Below are 20,367 nucleotides of genomic sequence, written 5' to 3'. Positions count from 1 at the left end.
TATAGTTTGTCAGCGAACATGCGTGTAGAATGAGTGTTCTATGTGACATACGTTATGCAGATCATTGGCGTTATAGCTGGTACTTAGCGAAAGAATATTCCTCTCGTCCAACGCGTTCTGCTGAGAAGTCGCGCTTCGTCGCGTACGGGGACGCGTCAAACAGCCTCCCTATCGCCATTGCAACCGAGCTGCAGCACTGACAATTCGACGAAAGATATCACCATTCTCCCAGTTCGGGTTTGGGGTTGTCGCGCTAGAGATCGACTAAACGATCATCGTATGGCGTGTACATGGTAGAGCGTGGATCCCCGCGTGGATGAGGGGCGACACCAGCACCGAACAAAAGCTTAGCTCAGCCCCATCTACATACAACCCTCACACAACCAACCCACCACAAAACCAACACATCCCTCACAATGGCGCATTTCTCCCAAATCACCAACCTAGCCGAATACGCCGCCTGCATCAAAGCCACAGCCGGCAAAACCGTCCTGCTAGCCTACTGGCCCGAAGACGAAACCACTAACGAGGTAGCCACGGCCCTGCAAAAGCTACTTCCGTCAACATCCTACGAACAGTACGATGTAGTCGACATTTACTGCTTCGACATGTATTCACTGCCTGATCTCGGCAATATGCTAGATGTGAGCTTTGTGCCGACGCTGATGTGGTTTATGGATGGTGTTATGGATGCGATTGTTTGGCATGAGGGGTGTGCGATTGAGGGGGAGAGTGTGGAGAGGGGGGTTAAGAGGGTGGTGGATAGGATTAAGGGAGGGGATATTGCGGGGGAGGATAGTGATGATGATTGGTAGATGGGCGGGGTTTGGAAGAGGAGGATGAAGACTTTCTCAAGCCAGAAACCTCTTGGGGAAACACGAAGAAGCCTGAAGACGGATATTGCGTTTATTGAGTACCGGATTGATAGCAACTCCTTTCTACTCCGTTACGATCCCTGGAAGCAGAATTGTTCGACATGGAGCTCGGGCCAGTGCGGCCGCCCTGGACTTATGCCACGGAGTTCTGGAGAATAGCCTCTGTTCGATTGACGTCTGTCGACTGGAATTTATCACTGGCAAACAAGACATCTTGGTAGGTCCTCATTCTGGCCAGCTCTTTCTATCAGCTTTCTTACAGACACCAAGCCAGTCGAGCATAGCTTGCCCCTCTCTACAGTATCAATACTAGCAAGAGTTGCGGCTACCATTCTACTGTTGAAGCAATCTATGACATTGAAAGACAGGCTCCAATTTGTGCTTTCTGAACTCTCAGTGACTGCACCATTCTGGCTCATGCTGGCCTTCGCAAAACATCAGAAAGAACTACTCTCTGCTCCAGCTCCGTGACAACCTCTGCCAACAAGCGGTTTGCTTTACAAAGTTCTAGAAATCTGCGATCTGGACCCAATTGAAGCCATAGAAATACCATTCCCCCACTGCCCTATTTCTACACCATATCGACCCTTTGCCTAGTATTACCCGGATATTCGCCTTCCCTACACTATCACCCAAACAACAATGGCGGGAAGCAACAGCGAACAACAAGTACCCCTGGATGTCTTCCTCCGAGCGATACAGCTGAAGAATGAAGAGATTGAAACCATGCGAAAGCAGAAGCGCGACGACGACGCAGCCCTCCGTATCGCTCAAGGGAGGATTGCTCAGCTTGAGAAGGAGATAGCAATACATCATACATCGTCCTGGGCAAGAGGGTCTAAGACTGATCAAGGAAAACAGAACAGCGATGCGTCTAGCCGTTCTTTCGCTGATAAGGTAATTTCTACTGCTGACGCTGCCATTGGCAAGGCGCTCAAGGGCAAACAACCAGTTATGCCGACTACAAAAGCATCCCTATCGTCCAATGAGTTCCAAATCCCCGGCAAAAAAAAGGAAAAAACATTGGTACAATTCTTGGGAAGAGACCAACATGAAGAAAATGCAAAGCAATGACGAGCTCATTGAGATGAAGCTCCCATGTTTCGACCCTGATTTCAAGCACATAGGCATTGCACGTCCAGTAGAGAACCCTGACGATCGGCACAGAAAGTGCTACCATTGCCTTCAATCGTACGAACGCAAGGATATGTGGGATCACTTGGATGTCTGCTGGGCTTTCTGGAAACTTGCCGTGCGCTGTGGGCGTTGTAACAAGATCTTCAAACTCAACGACGCGTTCTTCCTTCAGCATGAGCGTGAGTGCCTGTCGCACTTGGGTGTTACTCAGATGTGTAAGAACCATTACACGCTGGCGGCGGATGCTAGGGTATGACGCGGAAGTCAGGAATTGTGGGCTTCAACCTCATAGTGCTAGGTTTGAGGACCTTACCTGATTAGGAGGGATTACGAAGTCAGTAAAATGAAACAAATACACGGTTCTCTCAATATTGACATATGGCTGCTACGTGATATTGTGATTTGGAATGAACAGCGCCACATGGCGCAGGTATGCAGATACCTGACATGTTCACCCACACGTTGAACAAAAGAAACAAACATATGTAGTTCTCTGATGCGTGCCCACAGAGGGTATCCGCACTATGGCAAGCGACGCGATGTCAACCTAGAGAATCATGCAGGTTCGGGTTGTATGATGCGTCATCGGACTAGGCACGCTCCGATGCCTACACCCGTGCTTTGATGGCGTCGTAGAGTATCTAGACGCGGTGAAGCTGCTAGACTACTACCATCTAAACTCTGATACTTCCCGCCATGCCTACGCGCCTCTAGCACGTCTTCGGCATCCGTCAGTCTCGCCATGAATGTTGATGATCGCGTCTAGGGCTCTCGCCAAGGCTTGCACGGTACCGGGAGACGGCTATCTCAAAAGCTCCTTATTCACTACCCCGGGTGGCTCCACTCATGGCCGCCGTCCATGCTCAACCCACGAGTGCACACGATGCCAACGACCAGGCGCTGTGGCCTCAGGCCCCGGTGCAGCTCCAACGAGGGCGGCAGCCAAAGGACTCGCAGGCCAAGATCGTGTCCTTTGGCCCTGTGCGCTCGCTCGACCAATTCGAGACGTCGTTGCGCGAATACCTGAGGAGTCCCCCCAAGGAGCCTGAGCACACCGAGGCCCAATTCGCCTTCGATATCGACACGTCTTTCGCAGTCCCGCTGGCGACTAAGCAGACGCCGTCCCAGCAGCCTCAGCAGGCAACTCAGCCGCCGCCGCCGCTGCAACAACAACACCCACCACCCCACCTCGCCCATCAATACAACCATGCACCACCCGGCTACCAGTCTGCGCATTTCCCTGCGCAGTACCACTCTCTCGCGGACCCCACTGCCGCGCTGGGGCACAGCTATGCCGAGTCTATTGAGCCCAACAATGGCGCGTCCAAGACGGCGGAGCAGAAAGTCGCATTGAGCGTCAGAGAGGCGCTGCAGCCGACGCCGGAGGACTCCAAGGTGAGGATGCGCAAGCAGAGGGCGGTTGCCAAGTGCTGCGTGGACATGATACAGAGGATCGACGGATACCGCTACAGCTTCCACAACTGCTGGATCAGCCGGGAGGACGACAGCTACCGCTTCTCCTACTACTGCAACGACTCGCTGCTCAACAAGGACCGCGCTGCCAACGGCAAGGGCACCAAGCAGGGAAAGCGCGCCACGAAGCCCGTTTACGACTGCAAAGGCGTCCTGTCCATCAAGTTCTCGGCCACCAAACAGACGCTCGACGTCTTCTACAAGCATGTGCCCATACACAAGACATACGAAGAGCGCGCCCCGCCGCCACGAAAAGACTCGAAGCGCCGCAAGTATCTTGAGGAGAACGATCCAGAGGCGCTGGCCAGGCTCGCAAGCCGCTCGAGGCAGCTGAGCAGCGAAGACCCGGACACACCCAGGGTGCTGAAGAAGAAGCGGTCCGACCCTCCACCAGAGCCCCCGAGGCCCTTCAACACAATCGAGAGCGATTTGAGGCAGCAGAGTCTGCGTTCGTTGTTGGAGCTGATCCAGCCACCTGCAGAGTCACAGCACACAATCATAGAAACTCCACCACCTCCTCCGCCGCCTCCGCCTCCGCCCCAGCGTCCCCCTCCGCAAAGACCCCACCCCGGACCACGCCCTACACTACACGTTGAAACGCAGGCCATAGCAGCACCACAGCGGAAACGTCCAAGGAATAGTTGCGACGTCTGCAAGGCAAAGAAGACCAAGGTAAGACAGCGCCCATGGCATGTTCAAGTAACGGGAGCTGACATACGCAGTGCGATGGCATAAGACCTGCCTGTTCGACCTGTAACGACAAGAAACGGGTGTGCTTCTACTCGGAGCCAGCCAACGGCGAGGACCAGCGCCCACCCACCAATACCCCCGAACCCGCACGTCAATCTGCGAACAATGCCATGTCCGAGCTCGAGATGCTGAAGAAACAGCTTGAGGAAGCAAAGGCCAAGATACGAGAGTTTGAGTCGGAGAAGCGAGCGTCGACTACTCCTGTTCAGACGCCGCAGATGGGACCGCGGCCTCGATCGCAGCAATCCAAAGCCCAGCAGCAGCCGCCGTCGCAACCGCATTCGCAGCCCGCACCACAACCACAACAAGTACATATGCAGCAGCAGCCACAGCAAATGCATGTCCCACCACAGTCCCGCCATCGGCCACATGTCGCTCAAGCGCAGGCCCTACCTCATGCTTCTCAGCAGCTGCAGCGTCAACAGTCGATACCAAACCACCGCCAACAACTGCAGCAACTCAATCAGGGCCTTCCGCATGGCATAAGAAGCCCGCAGCAGCAACTAGCCTACAAAATGGGTAGTCAATCACCTCAACAACGCCTACCGAACGCGCCGCAACAACCTCAGCAGACACAGCCTCAGCAGATTGGGCCCCCGCAACAATCTCTCACGCCGCAACAACAGTTCCAAGCAGCAGCCGCGCAGCAAATGCAGACTACGCAGCTCCAGACACACCCAAACTACTTCACCGCCAATCACTCCAACCACTCTCCGTACGGAACCCTCCACCGAACCATGCCACAGAATACGCTGCCAGTCAACACTATGGCCACTCAGCCCATGGTGGCGCAGAATAGTATAGCGGGACAGACGAACGCACACATACCGCAGACGCAGCCTCAACAGCCCCCCGCACCCGCCATCGATACGAGCAATGGATTTGGGCGCGGCGACTTTGCATGGGCGCCGAATGGATACTATGGGTACCAGAACGCGGCACCGCAGCAGCAGCAGCAACAAAACCAACAGCAGAACCAACAACAGCAGCAGCAAGACCAATGGGCCGCGGCAAGAGGGCCAGGTGTTTACAGATAAGCACCACGCAGCCTGATTGCTATCAAAGAAGTGGCTGATTATCATTTTACGAGACAAATATTGCAGTTACCTTAGCGAGTTTATCATGATCTAGCAAGTTTGGCGTTGAGAAAGGATATATACACATACCAGATACCCAGGATATACGAATATGAATGAAGGAATGATCACCCACTGCATACAACACATACGGAAGAAGTAGGACTGTGACTATGTGTCTTGATAAACTTGTTGATTCAGCTCTCAAACTGCGCTACATCATGGTTCCAACGCCAGAATGCCGCTTAATGGCCTTTCTCCCAGAGCCTGTATATGTACGCCATGCCGCTCCCAAAACGCCTTGCAAATGCTAGCCGCCGCGCCATCTTGCTTCAGTAGCATGCGCCGGAATGGTCTTGTCATGAATGATCTACTAGAACCCGATCTTTTGACCTAGACCGCGGAACGTGTCACTGATGCCACCGCCCATGCCAGACGACTTATCGTTCATCTTCTGGGACGAGATCTCCATACCCGCTGCTTGCATGTTGAGACGCGTCAACCGGAGACGCAAGGTATGGTCGTATGCTTCGGCCATTTTGAGAGCGTCGGCGTGTACGTCGTGGCGGGGGTCGGTGGGTGGGCAGATGAGCAGGCGGTCGACGAGGTCTATCCGCGCATTGAGAAGGCGTTGGTTGATCATCTCCTCCAAGTCCTCGTCGATGGTTCGGCCTTGTGCTGGCGGGAACTTGGAGGCCATCTCGTCAAGCGTGACGCAGCTAAAAGGTATGAAGTACTGGACAATGCTCTTCCTCCTGATCCGGCTGTAAATTGTGTTGAGCATCTTGGAGAGGTAGAGGTCGAGGAGGTAGTCGTTGCGGTAGCCTTCGAGCACTTCGAGACAGGCGCTATACTTTGAGTTGCAGAAGAGATTGATGGCGCGGCGGATATGGGGTTCGAGCTCAAGGAAGTTGCGGAATTCGCTGTTTGCTAACACCTTGTTTTGTAGGTCGGTACGGTCCATGTAGGCAAGCGCGCAGAGACCGCCATATACGGCGATGTCATTGCCTGAGATGACCTCCTTCTGCCATGTAATGTTTGCTGCTGGCTCTGCAGTCAAATATGCCGCTGAGGTACCGAGGAAAGCTGTCGCAGCTTCGCGGTAGTTGCCGGTAGCCATGTGACATAGACCGCTGCAAGCAGAGATGATGGGCTCCAGCTTAGCCTTCTCATCGCCTTTGAGCTGGGTGGCTTCCGACTTGGCCAGGTTGGCCAGTACAGTTGTCCATGACTTCTGTGCGATGCTAACGTATACGAGGCGGAGGGTCATATCGGCGAGGTGCTTGGGGGAGGTGCAGTGTTCGCGCATCTTCATGTAGGCCTTATGTGCGCTGCTGAAGTCGCCGGTGTCGTAGTAGAAGTGACCGAGGTCTTCATTGCCCATCTGCAGAGTGTAAGTATATGGCACCTATTTTCCCGATGTCTCCACTTACTCGTATGCTCTCCTTGATCAGGTTGTTCTTGTATGACTTCAACTCGTGCTCTAGCCGGTCGTGCTCCTCGCGCACCATCCTCGTCTGCCTCTCAACCCATGTCGTGTCGACCACAGAAGCACCGTCTTGTGGTGATATGCGACTGTATTCCTCTACTAGACTCTGGTATAGAGCAACATTCTTGCCCTTCTTTGCCTCGGCGATGGCAAGGCGGTATGCGTCGGCGGCGAGGTATGGCGAGTGCGCGCCGATGTGGTGCAGGCGGTCGATTCGTGTGTACCCTACAAGATGAATTAGTATACAGATATTTAGAGAGACAGTGTAAGAGACGTACCGGTGTAGTTGGCAATGTATGATTCTAGGTCAAACTTGGGAGGGTCTATCGGAGTTAGCGAACATGCGCCATTGTTGTATTGGCTATGTCATACCCTTAACCACGATTTCGCCCTTTGACCTCTGGTCCTGGAAGAAAGGCGATTGCTCGATATTCGAAGCCATGGTGGCAGTGTTGTGAGAGGGAGAGAGGGCGTGGTTGCGGCGTACTGCTGGGAGTCGATGGAGCTACAAGCTGTCTAGGTCGCTGCTGCCTTCCCACCGCGGGGAACTGAGCACGGACCTTCACTCGCCGCTCCGCCCACTTTCAAAGGTTCCATCACGACGCGCAGTCACGGGGGCGCTTGTGGCCTTTCCCTTCTCCCACCTGCAGCATGGATTGAGTGAAGCAACCCTGGCGCGATAATCTGGCCGCGGAGTTGTCCAGACATCTCAAGCGTTGTTTCTGAAGACAACACCGCATATGCATCTAGACTCGACAATAGCCAGGACGAGGCCGTGAGAGTACATATCGTTGAAACACGGCCATGCAGGCACTCGATACTTGCTTATGGCTACGCTGCCTAGGCCTGCAAACCTCTAGACTTTCGTCTTCGCATAACCTCTCTAGCTACGAAAACAAATCCAGTTCAATGCCCTCCTGCATCGCCAAAGCGTCAGCGTCCCCCACGAGCACGCACCCGCAGACCCTCCACGCCACTGTAACAACCAAACATACCCCCATAGAAAAACAATCCTTTGCGTCAATGCATTCTCCACGCTTAGGCGGACCCGATATTCCGGTATCGAAAAACGACCAGCCGTCCGTCCCATACTTTATCCACACACACACGGTCAGCTGTGGCTGAGGCTGAATCCAGGCCAACGCAACGGGTAACGCCCTGCTGCTTGCCCTGGATAAACTTGTCATCGGAAATTTGTGGCAGCTTACTTTGAGTAACGGGTATGAGAGCCGAAATTTCCAGAGACCATACTTTGGGGAGATCTACGACGCAGGTCCGGGGCGTAGTTGATGTCAGCTCCTTCCACGCCCTGGGGTAGTTGGACCTCCTCGGAGCTTCAGATGTGTGGGTAGTCGGTTTCGACGGGATGGGTATGTATAAGTTACGTGTAGTCAAGTAATAAAGAGTTTAAAGCAGTCACAGATCACGTGTGTGCGAGTATCATGATGGTAATAGTCAATAGATTCAGATACTATGTCTTCGCGTCCAGCACGTCCATTACATCTCGCTCGCAAGCGCAAACTCCAAAAGCCCCAGTGGTATCGATCGAGAAAAGTACAAGAATACAAAAGCTACAAGCTTGGTAGTACAGCAAAGAAGTTCGTTGGGGTGTTCGTTCGTTCATCATGCCGTGTCTGTGTACGGGCTGTCTTGCAACCTTTTGTAGATCCCATCCGTATCGCTCAAAACGCTCGCAGCAAAAGCAAATGTCGTATCTCTATTCGTACTCAGAGACCCCACTCTAGTGGTGCTGTCTCCATGCTCACACCGTTGATGCCGCCGACGATGTTGTCGGGCACCCACGGTCCTCTCTCCTCCCTCGTCGCGGAATGCAGGGCATCTGCGCGGTTGAAGGTCTGAACGTCCAGATCTGTGACGTAAGACTTGCCGTCAGGCAGCTTCATGCGCACTTCAAACTCTTGATCGAGCATCATGTCGTCTTTCCACAGCCTTCTCTGGCCGTCGTATACGCACAAGACGCGCTTCTTCATCTTCATCTTGTCGGTTGCGCAACCCCATGATACGGGGTAGTTCTTGCGCTTCTTTCGTCCAGAGCCGGTGATGGCTACGCCTCCTTTGGAGAAGGTAAGGCCGGCCCGAGGACCCGACTTCTGGACGCGAGAGGAGGATTGGTGGTTTGGTAGGTGGTTGCCACCCCCGACGTGCTGCGTTGCGCCGACACCTCGGGGATGTGTTAATTGTCAATGTTGTTTGGAGGACTTGATTGCGCCCTTGCCGGAGCGAGCGCGACGAGAACCGTAAGTGGCATCTTCGTGGTCGTCATTGTCGACCTCGTCTTCCTCGAAGTCATCCTCTTCGTCTTCATCGTAGCTGGGGACAGTGTACTCGATGCTCTTAGACAGACCATTGCGGTCAAGTGTCTCGGTGACGTCTGGGTCCTCTGCAACCGATGTGAGCAGGCGTTGGTTGATGGCCTCGCTGGGATCGGTTTGTTGAACGACGCGGAGCACACAGTCGTCCAAGTGCTCGTAGAACTCTTGCGCGTTGGCAAAGGTGACCGAGCAAGTGGAGCAAGTACCAGCAACACTGGGCTGCGAGCCACCGAAAGCCTTGCGGCCAGATGGGCTCTTCTTGCGGCTGTTGGGAGGGTTCTGCTCGACACCGTGAACAGATGTGAGATGCCTCTTGAAGACATCAGCGCGGTTGAACGACTTCTCAGCCGCTGAACCGCTACCTGGACAGAAGCCGCAGACCATGGTGCCCTTGTAGTGGGTGAGTGTGTGGCGATTCTTATCATACTTCCTTGCGAAACCCTTCGAGTAGTATTCGCAGGTCGCGATGGGGCATTTCTCTGGTCGTTCAGCACGGTGTGTGAGCATGTGCGCCTTCAGGTCTTTGAAGACGCGTCCACACTCGGGCAGTGGGCACATGCCCTTTTCGCGGGTCTCATCCTTGTCATAGCTACTTCCGCTCTTGCGGCTGGTGCCTGAGTTTTGTGATTGGACAGAGACGACGGAGCCTCGCCGTTGTCCGCCAGGTTGAGGGTAAGGCTGATATCGTTGAGTGTGTAGGTATGGGCTAGCGCTACCCCCTTTAATATGTGCCGAACCGGGACTCTGGGTGCGCGATGAGAGTTGAGAGAGAGCTGGGGAAGGCGGCTGCTCGACAATAGGGAAGTAGGGAGATGAAGTAGCCCTAATCTCAGGGTATGGGCTCTGAGGTGCGAACGGGAAGGGCTGAATGAGATTAGGATCTGCTTGAGTTGCGTTAGTTTCTGTTGCATGTAGCATTGGAAGGCAACCAACAAGACTGAAAAGAATGAAATGACTGCGGAATTGAAGTGACTGAAGGAGAATTGACTGATGTAATACTGGGTGTGTTGACCGTGTCCGGCAAAATAGAGTTCCCCCGCCCATCTGATCTGGAAGACCATTTGGCTGAAGCTGGAGTTATAGGCGTCTTGAATACATGCCGCATGAAGTTTTGCGACGGAGAAGATGTAATGAAAGAAGCAGGCGAGATTTTCGGTAAAGGAACAGTCGACTTACCCACATACGACTTATCAGCCGCTACCATCCCTGAGTAGTCATAGCCAGAAGAGGCGCCGAGTCCCAGTGTGTGCCACGACTCGTTGAATTGCGGAACAAGTGATGGGGAGCCCATTGTAGAAGACGACACTGAAGCGCCAGATTCGGAAGATGCCGAAAGAACAGGGGGGATTTCGTGGAAAGAGTGTGAAATGGAATGTGGAGAGCCTGCTGGGGTTTGATACTGATATGGCTTGACACCTTGTGCGATGGCATCGTAGTGGTATTGTAGATCTTGTGGCCGTTGGAGGTCTGCAAGAGTAGCCATTGGGTCAAAGGGAGCGCTGAAGGCGTGCTCCATGGCATATGTTGAGGCAGGCACATAAGGTTGGTTGTGGTGAAACTCTAGATGCTGCTCTTGAGGGTTGGAGTAGAGCTCGAAGTCGTGAGCCATGTTCGGTGTATATTGGGCGTAGTCAACCATGATGAGAAATGTGGTAGGTGGAGCAATGCAGGTTGCAACAGATAGGAATTGAACTGCAGCCGATGCCTATATCCGTAAATGGAGTCAGCATAAGCACTGAGTAGGTGCGATCGGATCGATGCTGTTTGGTTGGTAGGGCTAGCGCAAATTATAAGGGACCGACAGGGGAAAGCTTACCTTCCCGGAGGAAGTGCCGATCAAATCCTAAGGTTGTCGTATGAGTCGGCGAATAGTCAAAGGGCGTCGAAACTCTGCTGATCTTTTACTGCATGTGGGTACGGGAGTGACAGCGCGTAGTCCCTCTCCGTTGAGTAGTCCTGGAGGCGGCTGGCTGAAGCGAAGGACAAGTCAGAAGCCGGAAGGACTATGATCCTGAATGGTAATCCACGGCGTCGGAAAGGATCTGGATGAAGTATTGTTTGCGTTGATCATAGGCCTGGATGGAGGACGATGCCTTGGGGGGCGAAGTTGGTTTATACATAAGGCCCAGGACAAGACCGCAATGGCCCCCAGCGGGAAACAGTGCACGAAGCTATACGACGGCAGGCCAGGCCCCTGTCCTGGAGGCTTGACTGCCCTATGCGCTTGGGCCTCTGGCATGAGGTGGTAGATTAGGAAACGGTCAGGCCACGCTAGGAAAAATAAAAAGAAGGCAGAAGTTACCGGCCGCCGTCAATTCACGTCCCCGCCTCGATCGCGCGCTCCGGCCTCCCAGTGGTAGCACTAACCCCTTGGGAGTCGCGGTGTGCCCGACCCCTGTCCACGCAAGTCGACGCACCAACAGAGCAAGCCATGCCGAAAGTGACGAGGGGTAGAGGAACGTCAGCGAGTAGGCGAGCAGCGCGTGGGAGCCTTCACGCTGCATCTGGGCAAGACAAGCGCATTAGGGATAGACCCTGGAGAAGACGCACGCTTGATCACCGCTTCGGTCGGGGAGCCATGGGCGGACTGGGAAGCTGTCCTGCCATTCCGCACGCCTGGTGGCCCTTAGCGCATCTGGTACGCGATCCTCTCGCTTTGCCCGGACCGCTGTGGCTGGTGACGCTAGCATGCGGCTGTGCAGGCAGTATGACGTCTCATTGGACGTGGGGCAGTGCTAATCTTAGACCATTGCCCTCAATCGGGTCGTTAAGCGAGTCCTCGTGGGGCTCGTCGCTGCACTGCCTCTCCAACAGGCCCTGTATCGCGCTGACCTCACCGTGTTTCTCATCGTCACATCGTCACTGCGGGACTGACTCCAGCATGCCCACTCTTCGTGACTAACCAGCCTTTGAAGTCGCGGTGCGTCATGGCACAGGTGACCGCCATCATGATGCCGCCTACATGAGCACATCGCAAGGCTACTGTGGCATGGCGTGACATGGCCCTCTGAATAATCTTGGTTGCGTTTCGAAGTGGTGGGCGCGGGCGTTGTCTGGTCGCGAGCAAACACACTTGCCCTACAACCGTAACCGTTTCGTAGCCTTGGACCGGGGGTGGGGAGCCAAGTCAGAGCAATCTCGCTCTGGGACCTTGCGCTGCCACGGCACGCCATGTGCACACGCCGTGTGTCTTTGACCAGAGGCTCCCGAGGACTAGCTGTCATACACGGACCTCATGTTCCGTACCATACTAACGCAGCGTCTGGTAATCAGCGTGACATCTTGTTCGCGTGGCCCCTGGACCCTCCTGGCCCGACCAAATGGATAAGGTTGTGGAAGGCGTCAACCGCACCCTCGCTGGTACGAGCCCTCCTATCAGCAGTGCCGCCTGGTTTTTGCCAAGTATACCGGCCGCAGTGCAACTGGCACCTGTTCATTGAGTGCGTTACAACACCCTGATGCACCTCGACTATGGAATGTAACACCGCTGTCTAGCATCGGCTTGGTACCCATCTGACGCCATCAGCAATATCTCACCTTCCAGTATATCATGTCGCCATGGGCGCATCACTAATCTTTCCACCTGGTATATACTAGAGGCCGCCCATGGTGGCTTTGGAGAGCTAGTGATAGTGTGTGCGGGGAGAACAGCCTTGGAATCCGTGCCACTTGACCAGTTGAGACTACTTTAGTCGCAGAAGCTACTCTTGTCAAGCAGTCCTCGACCCACGCTCTCAACGCGGTAGGGGAGCCGTGCATTTTGACAGGGCATAAATTCCCAAAGAAGTATGTGGCTGACGCACGTCAGTACAGCGAGCAATCGTGGTTGCAAAATGCAAGGCCAGAACCTATTTGGGTTTTGCGGCAGGATTATGATCCGAGTCTCGCGGGATGTTCGAATTCAGAGTACGCAATCGATTTAGCTATGCGCCCGCTCCAGAACCACAGTTGAGCCATGCATGAGCCAGCCAGACAGCATGTTTCAGGGTTGTGATTGTGCACTGCCGCAGATCCGTACTCAGGCAGGTAAATGACATCGTCCACGCTGACTGTTGAGCTTCGGTGGTCTCGAGTCGACAAGAAGGTATACTGAAGCATCCGAAGAGCTTGTTCAAAACGCAAAAAAGTATGGGAAGTCGCACCGCCACAAATTCTTGCAATGGCCAGAACTTCCAGCGCACGGCATTGACCCTGCTGGTCTTGCGTGCTTGGGTATGGGCATGCGGGACACAGCGATGAGAAGGGCCGACAGGAGACAAGCTATAGCGCAAAGGGCCTGTTTCGCGAAGATCCTAGTCGACCTCTTGTTGTGTGTTGCACATTCAACTCCGAACAATTATTGACCAGGTCGTGATTGTACCCGCCTGTATGCAAGACGTGTTTCATTTTCTGTTAATGGTGTTCGAAGGCACATGTCCTATTGGTGTGCGGACAGGTCTGCAGAGGCTTTGGCGACCTCCGGAATATTGACAAGCGATTCCCGTCGAAGGATCAGCGCAGAAATGCTTTCCACCGCTGCCACCAGCTTCCAAGCCTACAATTAACCCCAAATGACACGACGGGTTGAAGTGGGTTTAGAATAGTCAACACACCGTTTAGATCCGGAGCCGAGACGGTGATGGCGCGACGTTCTCTTGCGTCGTTAACTAGCCACGCGATGTAGGCTTGGGCGTTTACTCTGTAGTCTTACTTTCTTCGCTTGCATCAAAACCTGATTCGATCAAGGTTGAAGCGACCCTTCGCCTGTAATGGAGTGCGGTGCTAGACTCACTAAGCGGTATATCCGCTTCTGGAAGGCCACACAAACGTGCGACCACAACAGCAACAGGCCATGGGCAGACACTTGGAACGCCCAAAGCCACTGCGACGGGTGATCAGCACAGGATTACTTGCTACTGAGTACCAATAGTTCGGAACCCTAGTTGAGATATCACGATCTTAGGGTTCCATGCCATGCGAACGATGCTACAACGAATGACAAGCCTTGAATACTCAGCGGGCTGTAATCATGCTCGACTGATAGCGCTGTGCGCCATCGTACACCAAGTCGTGCGAGCTCGGGAGCCAAATTTGGGCTCGTTACGATCGTACACCTCGCATTGCGAATGCATAGTTCCGAGGAGAAGACTTCGAGTGTGGGCGGCATGGCCCGTTACAGGGCTTAAGTGCCATGTTGTTTATGGACCGCCGTCGGCCGGGCTCACCGTGAGGGAGTAGCGAGGCGTGAAAGGTAATTCGTTGGCGTCGGTCTCGCCTATGCACGCGCAACCCCGCAAGCAAGCCACGAACCCAATTAGGAGGGTGAAAACACCGGCCAGATGGTTGATCATCCTTCCCGCGCACCGTGAGCCGTGCCATGCTGTGTTGGGACGCGACACACATGACGGCCCGAAAGCGAACAAGGATGCGGAGTAAACGTACGAGGAGTTCTGCTGTCGCTGCCCGCGCATGCTTTTCTCATCACCCATGCGCGTGTCCAGACCGTGGCTTCGGCTGATAGATTACCTTCCACGAGCAGAGCCTCATGATCATCGCAACCCTGCTGCAGCATGCGTATGGCTGGATCCCAATCTCTCAGGCCTCTGAGTGTCGGGGCAGACACTAGAGATGTCCACACAGTGCGGAGAAGTGGTAACTGCCGGATTTCTCAACATAGTCGGGAGTAGAAGAGAGCTGACCGCGTATTCTCATTTTTCAATGGAAGCGCCAAAAATACAGTTTGTTGTTCTTGAGTGCGCCCTATCGTTGGCTTGCGCAACAGAGCCCCCTAAACGTGTCGCTGGGCTTGACTGTGACTGCTATCCAGCAAGCACGGCTACGGTACCAGAAGGTTTTGCTTGCCTGGCGCCGCCCCGTATCTGCAGGCTGAAGCGGCTGCCTCATGGTGCACATGGGCGCCCCAGGCTGGCGAGTTTCCGCCGTCGCAGTGGGGTTGAGAGGGCTAAGGCCGAGCAGACCCTGATCAAAAGTGATCAGACCACCTGGCATCTGAGCAAAAGCAATTCTGCGCTGCGAGGAGGACTTGTGGGACCACGAGATAGCAGAGCTAATCTATCCTTCTTTGACACGGTACGTCGCTGGAGGACGAGCCGGCGAAGGACTTGATTGGCGCCAACCTTGGAGTCCTCCTTTAGTACGCTGACACGTTCTGGCCCCCATTCTTCGCCAACCCCAGTCCTGCAGGAGAGTATCAAACCAAGCGACATTCACTCCACATGCGCGCGCGAGCCCGTAAGGTGATGAAGAGTCTTGGCTGTGAGGGTCCAGGGTGCCTGCACATGGACCGATGTTGTCCTCCTTGGTGATCCGGCATACGATATCAGAGTGTCTGCTCGCCGACCACTCTATAGACCCTCGCTCACAAGGGTACTATTTCGAGAGCGGTTGTCCTCTGAGCGTGGCTTTGGATCGACAGGATCAGCGGGATCGAAGGATGCGCTGTGCGTGTCGCCGCCCTCCCAGGGCACAGCATATCGACCAGTGCGTTATCGTTCTATGCGGAGTACGTGAAGACAGATGTAATGTAGAGGGAATATAGCAGAGATCCATGGATGTAGTTGAAGTAGAGTTGATGTGGAGCGAAGGGTCCCAACACGTCGGGTCGCCTTCAGCCCTGGTGGAGGAAGGTACGAATGAGGCAATTGCGCCTAGTGCTCGAACGCCGTTTTCATCGAGGCTACGGAGACTACTCTGCCGACATTGCTCGTATCGTATCGCAGTCGAGGTATGTTCTGCGCACGTTTTTGCTGTGGGAAATGAGGTACCTGCCTGCGGACATCACTGGGTATATGACGTATTCGATGGGCCCACACGAAGTCTAAGCTTCCAAAGAATCCTGGCAACCACGAAGTTTCAGCAACACGTCTTAACAAGAGGTCTCATACTACGTTCAGAACAATGCGCGCCGTTCCTTCGTTCCAATCTTTTTAAGATCTCGTTGTATCGTGACAACGGTCACGTCGTGTTCAGACAACCAAGTCAGAGCAGGGAGCTGCGATCCTTCGCGCCAGCTTATCTGGCTGCGCGACGCTAGAATGATCATGCACTAAAATGCAACATTGTCTGGATGTCGTACATCGTTCGCGGCACGGATTCAAGGAATAAAGCGTCTGAGTAATGAAAACAAGTTGGAAATTTCTATCTAGCTAATGTCTGCACATTCTAACTTTGAATATGCACCACATACGCAAAGGTACTCCTCATCAAATCAGCGAGATCGCAATCCTCAGACTCCAACTTTGAATATCAACGCTGACTTACCCTGTATGAAAGGCCCGGGTATCGAAACAACAAAAATGCCAACTGCAAACGAAGGTAATCTCGCCTGACCATACAAGACACCATGGCTCGGCCAAATGCATCGCACCTACCTCTCCCATGGCGTCAATCGGCAAGTCATGAAGCGCCGGGGCTTCACTTGCTTCGGTTGAGGTCGGTGGAGAAAATAACAGATATAGCCAGGGTGTGCTTGAGAAGTCGATCAGCTGTACTGATCTACTTTTTCGCGAGTCTTTTCTTTCGCCTTTTCGCTGCTTCTACTGCTTCTGCTGCCTTCGCTGGTGTCACCGATCCTGCCAAACCTTCTGCCTTCTTCAAATCTCGTCCGGACCATTCGTTGTTCCAGCAAGTGATCGCTGTTGCGAACTTGAGCAAGGTGTGGAAGTAAGTGAACAAAGGATAGACTGGGATGATAAAGTACAGCACGAAATCCCAAGGATGTTCCCAAAACCATGGCCAGGTCTTGTTGAGTTTGGCGAACCACACGAAGAGCATCAGGCAACAAAATCGCGTATTGCCGCTCGGGGAGTCGAGATAGAGGTTGGAGTACCAAAAGGTGAGGGCTGCCGCAGCATCCCAGAACAGAGCCCCGTTGTACATCCACGGAAAGTACACAGTCCACACCGAGATTGGCCATTTCCACCAGATGGTTCGGTCGATGAAGAGCGCTATTGGGTTTTGTCGAAAGGTTGTCCGACTCCAGCGTTTGCACTGGTCTATGAATTTGAATCTTTTCACGTTTCCCAGCGACGTGGACATGGTTGCTTCAGGCGAAGACTGGATCTTGATGCTATACCCATGTTTAATGACCCACCGCGTGATGAAATTGTCGTCATCGGCAAGTAATGGCCCGACTCCCTTTTGTGTTAGGCCAATAGATTTGCACCCAGCGAGTAAATATCCTGCTAACGGGACATGCCAACTGGTAAGCCATGTCAACCATGTGAAGACGATCTCTCCAACATACTCGTTCTCAAACTCCTCTTTGAACGTTTCTTCTTGTACTATCTCGGCCAAGATGAGCATGGTTCGACCAGACACGGCAAAGACCCCACCATCAGCGGTGTTCGATGCCTCTGTCTCGTAGCTGTGGCGCATAAGATATAGCGCACCGATAGTGTTCCACATGCCCGCCCAATACCATTTCTTATAGTAGCCCAGTTTGCTCATCTTTTCAGGCTTGTAATCGGGGCGGTCGTATGTCACCGACTTGTGCGTACCAACGAGGCCGACTTCTGGGTCATCGAAAGCTGGGAGAGTTGCTTGCAAGAGTTTCTCATGCCAGATCGCAGTATCGTCGACCATAGCGATGACACCCGTCATTACACGATTTTTCCCCTCCTGGTTCACCTTTCTGATGGCCTGACAGGTCTGTCTGCGTTTGTTGGAGTGATTGACATGTGTCCATTCGACTTTTACATCTACGTCCGTTGGAACATCTTTATCTCCTGGTAGGAATATCTTTATTGGATTATCCTCATCTGTTGCGAGGTCTGATTGCAATTTCCTCATCACATTTCCGATATCCACTTTAGCCTTGTCGTTGTTAGCGGAGAAGATCAGACGCGCTGGCTTGTTGAGAATGATCGCTCTAGCCATCTTTGCGAACCTCTTCGGTTTGTCTCCGGGGCCGACTGTCGGCACAATGACTGTACAGTGTTTTGGTTCGAACTTGGATCCTCCAGATCTCGGTTTCGCTACCTTGTATCCAGAATAAAAGAATCTGGTGACGATAGTACGGTAGTATCGAAATACCATCAAAGCGAAAAACCAGAGTTGCGCCTTATCCTTGACCGATAAACTCTTGTAGACGGTGAAATTGAGGAGAGCTATTGGTACGATATGGAGAATATTCCACGCTTCGTAGGGCTTGTTCCGAGTAGGGGTGTTCTCTCGATTAGAATCGATCATGGTGAATTTGACCACCCAAGTGGCCCATCCAACTAGTGATAATGTGTTATAGACATGGAACCACGATGGTGTTGGACCAATGTTCGGTTTGGCTTCCAGCAACGATAGCAATGCTATCCAGAACAGGGACACAATACCGAGGATAGCGGCAAGCTTGTGCATGTTCTTCGTAAGATTCGTATCCGGGGACCGGGGCGGACCGAAACGGTCCATATTGCTTGTATTTTGGTTGTGATTTCGCCTGCTGCTGCTTTCTTGAGTTTTGCAGTTGTGCTAGAAGTAAACTACAGTGGAAGTTCGTTCATATAGTCCAAAAGAGTCATTGTACCACCAGAGGTAATGAGTGAAAGTCGCGGACCATGATGGTTGATGAGTCCATCACAGCGCCCTCGGTGACTGTAGTGACGAATTCTGTCCGCAATTACAAGAGAGTGAACTTCCACAAGGCTGAGAACGGCGTGACTGGCATCCATAGTCATCTTTGTGAGTGTACACTGCACCAGGATTTGGCAGTGAGACAGTCACGACTCCGAGTGGAATCGGGAGTCTTAAAGCCTTGACCGGTCTCTTGCATCGGTTTACTCCTTCTACCATGAGAACTTTGACGGAATTTCCCTCTTCATAGAAGAGTGAGTAACTTGAGTCGCAGCAACGTTGAACGATACTCTGATGACATATTTGACTTGTGTATATGTCAGCGAAAGCACTTATCGATTCAAATTTCTCTCTACAACCTTGAAGACCACGCGAGCATTAAGCGGACACTATACTCATACAAAGCTTTGCGTCGCTGTAAGTGGTTGCTGACGATATACTCATGGAAGATGTGGCTGCCGCGTTCACCGCAGAACTCTTTAGATATACTAAGATCGGATCGTCCCTACGAGTCATCCAACACCCGGAATCGTCCGCCCAAATTGCTACATCAGCACGTTCACCAGGCTTGAGCAAGAATACCTAGGTACTATAGCATACATGTAACAAATATAGTTAAGATTTGCGCATCTTCGAGAGTATCATCACTGCGTATGACTGCTGTAGTATCTTAACACAGGGACCCAAGAATATCATTCTCGATCGGGAATACTGCTAAGGCTTTTTGGTATGTATATGCTTCACCAAGGCTGAGTTTTCTTCTTTGCCTTCCATACCTCGTGCGCACGTTGACATTAATACATTGATATAACCCAGGCACCATGTGCAGTCCTTGCCATTCTTGATAATGCATGATGCTAAAGCCACTCCCTACACCCATCATACACATAGCGCAGTGATTATGGTGACTGGTCACTTGCGCAAGGACGGACGGTTACTTGTCTTAGCCATCTGTGACACCGATCGCTAGCTGCTTGAAGAGATATGACTGGAGCTCATGTATTCTTCGGTAGACACCCTATTGGATACAACCGGAAGCACGGATATATGTCTAACAGTCTTGGTGTTATATCATTTCTTTGTCCCATCGAGCCGTGCGTAAATGCATGCCGTGTCCCAACACATTGCCGTGTATACTCGCCAATAGCAACGAGCTCAGTACATCTGACTCCTGAATGATAAGAGGAACGTTCACATAGCAACATGGTTCCAGCTTTGACGATGAAATCCACTCTCCGTGCAGATCCTGACGACGGCATCTATGCTTACGGAAAAGCCGCTCCCGCACTCGCGGCTGCAACCGACCTCTGTACTCAGCAGCTTCTCCTGCTCACACAGCGCACCTAGCTTTCTCTTCAAAACTATTTGATCGTTCTTGACTGAGGAGCAGGTAGTCAACAAATCCGTTGAGCGGTGAAGGACTGTCGCAGGACATCAGAGGACCAGGCGTTTCGCACTCTTAGTCGAACCAAGCAGTGCTACCTCGAACCACGCGAGCTCCCCGCATGCTGATGATAATCCGGGTCGAGACTCAGACACCGATGAACCCGCCATAGAAAGCACTTGTGTGGCGTGGGAGCAAGCCAGTGTGACCTACAACATCAGATGCCTCGTTCATGGGGATAAACCTTGCGGGGTCTGTACCACGACACACCAAAAACTCATCTAAA

At 52.9% G+C, this 20,367-nt stretch overlaps 5 protein-coding genes across 5 annotated transcripts; 2 read left to right on the top strand and 3 right to left on the bottom strand.

The window, feature by feature from the left end:
* Positions 1 to 416: 416 nt before the first annotated feature.
* On the top strand, positions 417 to 815 carry J4E92_005015 (uncharacterized protein; the record flags this gene model as incomplete). Its single annotated transcript, XM_051496399.1, has 1 exon — positions 417 to 815. The coding sequence occupies one exon, from the start codon at positions 417 to 419 to the stop codon at positions 813 to 815; it is 399 nt and encodes a 132-aa protein (XP_051353119.1).
* A 2,043-nt stretch (positions 816 to 2,858) lies between these two features.
* On the top strand, positions 2,859 to 5,272 carry J4E92_005014 (uncharacterized protein; the record flags this gene model as incomplete). Its single annotated transcript, XM_051496398.1, has 2 exons — positions 2,859 to 4,157; positions 4,208 to 5,272. 2 exons carry the CDS (start codon positions 2,859 to 2,861, stop codon positions 5,270 to 5,272), a joined length of 2,364 nt encoding a protein of 787 aa, XP_051353118.1.
* Positions 5,273 to 5,684: 412 nt separating this feature from the next.
* J4E92_005013 (uncharacterized protein) lies at positions 5,685 to 7,242 on the bottom strand (the record flags this gene model as incomplete). The annotated part of the gene is made up of 4 exons (XM_051496397.1): positions 5,685 to 6,695; positions 6,745 to 7,025; positions 7,079 to 7,123; positions 7,173 to 7,242. The coding sequence occupies 4 exons, from the start codon at positions 7,240 to 7,242 to the stop codon at positions 5,685 to 5,687; spliced, it is 1,407 nt and encodes a 468-aa protein (XP_051353117.1).
* Positions 7,243 to 8,527: 1,285 nt separating this feature from the next.
* On the bottom strand, positions 8,528 to 10,772 carry J4E92_005012 (uncharacterized protein; the record flags this gene model as incomplete). The annotated part of the gene is made up of 3 exons (XM_051496396.1): positions 8,528 to 8,982; positions 9,058 to 10,014; positions 10,310 to 10,772. The coding sequence occupies 3 exons, from the start codon at positions 10,770 to 10,772 to the stop codon at positions 8,528 to 8,530; spliced, it is 1,875 nt and encodes a 624-aa protein (XP_051353116.1).
* A 5,855-nt stretch (positions 10,773 to 16,627) lies between these two features.
* J4E92_005011 (uncharacterized protein) lies at positions 16,628 to 18,535 on the bottom strand (the record flags this gene model as incomplete). The annotated part of the gene is made up of 1 exon (XM_051496395.1): positions 16,628 to 18,535. One exon carries the CDS (start codon positions 18,533 to 18,535, stop codon positions 16,628 to 16,630), a length of 1,908 nt encoding a protein of 635 aa, XP_051353115.1.
* Positions 18,536 to 20,367: the final 1,832 nt, after the last annotated feature.

This window comes from Alternaria infectoria, assembly GCF_024043175.1.
Source record: "Alternaria infectoria strain BMP 0036 chromosome Unknown scaffold_7, whole genome shotgun sequence".
Taxonomy (NCBI): Eukaryota; Fungi; Ascomycota; class Dothideomycetes; order Pleosporales; family Pleosporaceae; genus Alternaria; species Alternaria infectoria.
This window is presented reverse-complemented; position numbering and strand designations above follow the sequence as displayed.